Raw genomic sequence first — 2,922 nt, forward strand, 5'->3', positions numbered from 1 at the left:
AAAATATCTGATAACTTCTTTTCATTCACATCTAATAATACTGGTTATTGTTTTTTTACAGATTTAAATAAAATCTTCTTTTGAGTAATGACTTTCAATTCTTTTCTAATTCCACTGCTATTTAAAGTATCTTTCTTATGGGTCTGGATATTTATTTTGATTTTCCTCGTTAGTCCTTTCAAATGACAATTTATTAGAATTTGAAAACATCTCAGCTTAGCATTTCTTGAATTTTCCCCATAATTCATTCCACAATTCATTAACAACGGAGTCTTTATTCAACTCCCCCTTTATGTAGGTATTTCTGGTTTCATTAACTCTTAATGGTTCTTTTGAGTCCATAAATACACAAATAATATCAGAGACCTTCTTAAAAAAATTATAGGCTTTTTCTGATAAATACAAGAGACCACCCCGGTCTTGCTTTTGCGTCCAAACGTGGTAGTATTGATTGGCTTCAGATTTCTTAATTAAACAGTTCCGCCAAAACCCTTCACAGTCGTAAAAGCCAATTAGCTGGTCTAAAGTATAACCAGCTACCTGGTGTAAAGTATTGGCTTCTTTTTTTTTCACATCAGAAGCGCTTAGCTGGCACGCAAAAATGTTTGAACGTTTAGTTTCCCTACTGGTTAGAGGTGTATTTTCTATTTCAATTTTAGAATAGCAGGTAAAGAGTTCATCAAAAAAGCGGACTAGAAATATCGCAATAACAAGATCTTGGCCCTCATTGTTCAGTTCTTTAAATTTTGATAGTTCAAGGAATGACACCTTTAATTGGCTATAAAAACTGCTTTCGGTCATCAAAAGATTCCGGTTAAAGGTAAACCTTGTTTTATCCAGCAGGCCATTACTAGGATCGGCAAATATATCTAAATAGTTTACCGCCTCTTCTGTTAGCTGGCAAATTGTTTCATTTTGTATTTGTTTGAGGGCACTCTATTTTCAGAAAATTTAGGAAGTTTCAGCTAAATTACCCAAGAAAAAATTCGATTACATCTAAACTTACGACTATTTCTTCTGGTCTTCGTTGAAAGGTTACTGATTTTAACTTTGAAGCGCTGAGTAAAATTTCTTTGAGGTTATGCCTAACGAAATTCTCGTCAAATCGCGAGCCTAAAAAGGAAAAACCAAAGCATAGATTTAATTAAAGCTTAGCAGATAAATTATTGAACTTTATAATTTACAATACCTTTCATCTTCTGTTTTTTATTATTAACTTTACAGTAATTGTGATCCATGACCCTTTTATTCATCTTTGTTGGATCATGGTTGGATATTCTTTTAAGACACAGAAGCTATCTGTTGGAAAATCCCGCTTAAGACGCAAAAATGAATGATCACGTGTTTACAAATATTACAAATACTCCGCCGGAAAAAACCTGGCAGATGGCGCGATGAAATGTTGTAAAAAAGGACGCAAAAATTCGTAACCATAGAAACCGGGAGCCCTCGAGTTGAGAACCGCCGCCCCCTTTATTTTCTTCCCCCTTCTTCCACCCGCTCGTGGGAGAGACTGGTAAGGGCTCGAACTAGAAAAATTCCGTCTCTTCCTCTCCACCCCCCTTTCTCCATGGTTCCATTCGATTCTAGTTAGGTCCGGAGGTGGCTCCAGCGCCTCCGTAGCGGCAAAGAACGAATTTCGCTATTTTTGATCTTTTGGGTAGGCCGCCTGGTGCGAGCGTAGTGAGCGCGCGAAGTTGGCCATGCCCAAGGTTAGTAAATTTTAGGCTATAAAAGGTTGCCTCGATACGCTGTGGTTGCTAAGAGCTAAGGTTGGTATCTTCGTTGCTAATGAACATCGTGACGTCACTGAGATGAGATCCCAGGGGCGTAGGAAGGTATTTATTTCAGGGGGGGGGGCAAACCGGTAAAACTCCTAGTCTTCCCCCCATGGACTAATTATACATTAATTAGTCCATGTTCCCCCAGTGTTGAAAAAAAGGCTATTTTTTTCAAAGACAAGAACCCTCCAGATATAATTTTTTTGTTATTGTTTCTCTTTTTGGGTGAGTAGTTCTACGGGGGAACAAAGTTTTGTAAATTTTAGGTAATTAAAAGAAATAAAATTTTACTTAACTATTCTCAGTTTCTCACTGAAAAAAAAAAGAATCCATTGAATCCAAATACATGATAATTAAATAAAATGTTTTTATTCAAAATCAGAATATAAATGCTAGACCGAATCGCAATATTTGGATTCTAGATAAAACAAAGGACATCGCACTTCTTCTATGGGATTTGGCTTTCGACAGATTTTTTTCAAAATGAAACATGTTGCTAAGCTTGATTAAAGGAGCAAAATTGCCATTTTTCCCTAGCTCTTATAGTTTGTCCAGTATCAGCGGTCAAAAGTGGACAAAACTTAGTATAGTCTATTTGTTAAAAGGAGTCACGGCCCATCGGTTAGCGCTCTACGCTCGCGCGTCGCTAGTCCGGGCTCACTATCAATAGAGTTTTCTTGCCAAGATTTTACACCTCTACTTCATTATTTCTTTTCTTGCAACTTATTATTCGATGAATTTTTGTACGTGGAATTATTTAATATTCAATATTTTATGAGCAATAATAAAATAAAATAAATACTAAAGAAATCAGAATATATATGATTAACCGTTTCGTTGAATCCCACATTCAACACTCGCTCATAGGTAAGAAACAGTCACTCAACATTTCATGGGCATTTTCGCGGAAAAAAATAAACACGGATTTTTGAACGAGAGACGCCTCTCAGTAGCGAAGCGACTTTACCCTCTCTGCCGGTACCAAGCAAGTATCCATGCAAGAAGCAACACTCTAGCCATAGTCCACGGCCAACTTCGATCACGCGTACTGCGCTTTTAGCCCAGGCTTTTTAGGGTTTTAATCGAACAATTTAGATTACAAGCTGAAATTTTGCATATAGGTAGTTTTTGACGTAAAAAA

The 2,922-nt window shown here is 36.8% G+C and overlaps 1 protein-coding gene across 1 annotated transcript; it reads right to left on the reverse strand.

Moving 5' to 3' along the window:
• Window positions 1-216: 216 nt before the first annotated feature.
• LOC149921360 (uncharacterized) lies at window positions 217-1,253 on the reverse strand. The gene is made up of 3 exons (XM_090162161.1): window positions 1,190-1,253; window positions 1,007-1,113; window positions 217-936 (listed from the first exon to the last, which is right to left on the reverse strand). The coding sequence occupies exons 1-3, from the start codon at window positions 1,251-1,253 to the stop codon at window positions 217-219; spliced, it is 891 nt and encodes a 296-aa protein (XP_090018287.1).
• Between the last annotated feature and the right edge of the window lie 1,669 nt (window positions 1,254-2,922).

The sequence above is a fragment of the Leiobunum rupestre genome, chromosome 11, assembly GCF_980474605.1.
Source record: "Leiobunum rupestre chromosome 11, qqLeiRupe1.1.hap1, whole genome shotgun sequence".
Classification (NCBI taxonomy): Eukaryota; Metazoa; Arthropoda; class Arachnida; order Opiliones; family Sclerosomatidae; genus Leiobunum; species Leiobunum rupestre.

Bases quoted from the DNA above. Each gene is read 5' to 3' on its own strand.
- LOC149921360 (XM_090162161.1), bottom strand. From the start codon at position 1,253: ATGAATAAAAGGGTCATGGATCACAATTACTGTAAAGTTAATAATAAA. The intron at 1,114-1,189 runs GTATTGTAAATT...TTTCCTTTTTAG, and splicing joins TAAAAAACAGAAGATGAAAG to GCTCGCGATTTGACGAGAAT. The intron at 937-1,006 runs GTAAGTTTAGAT...TTCTGAAAATAG, and splicing joins GAAGACCAGAAGAAATAGTC to AGTGCCCTCAAACAAATACA.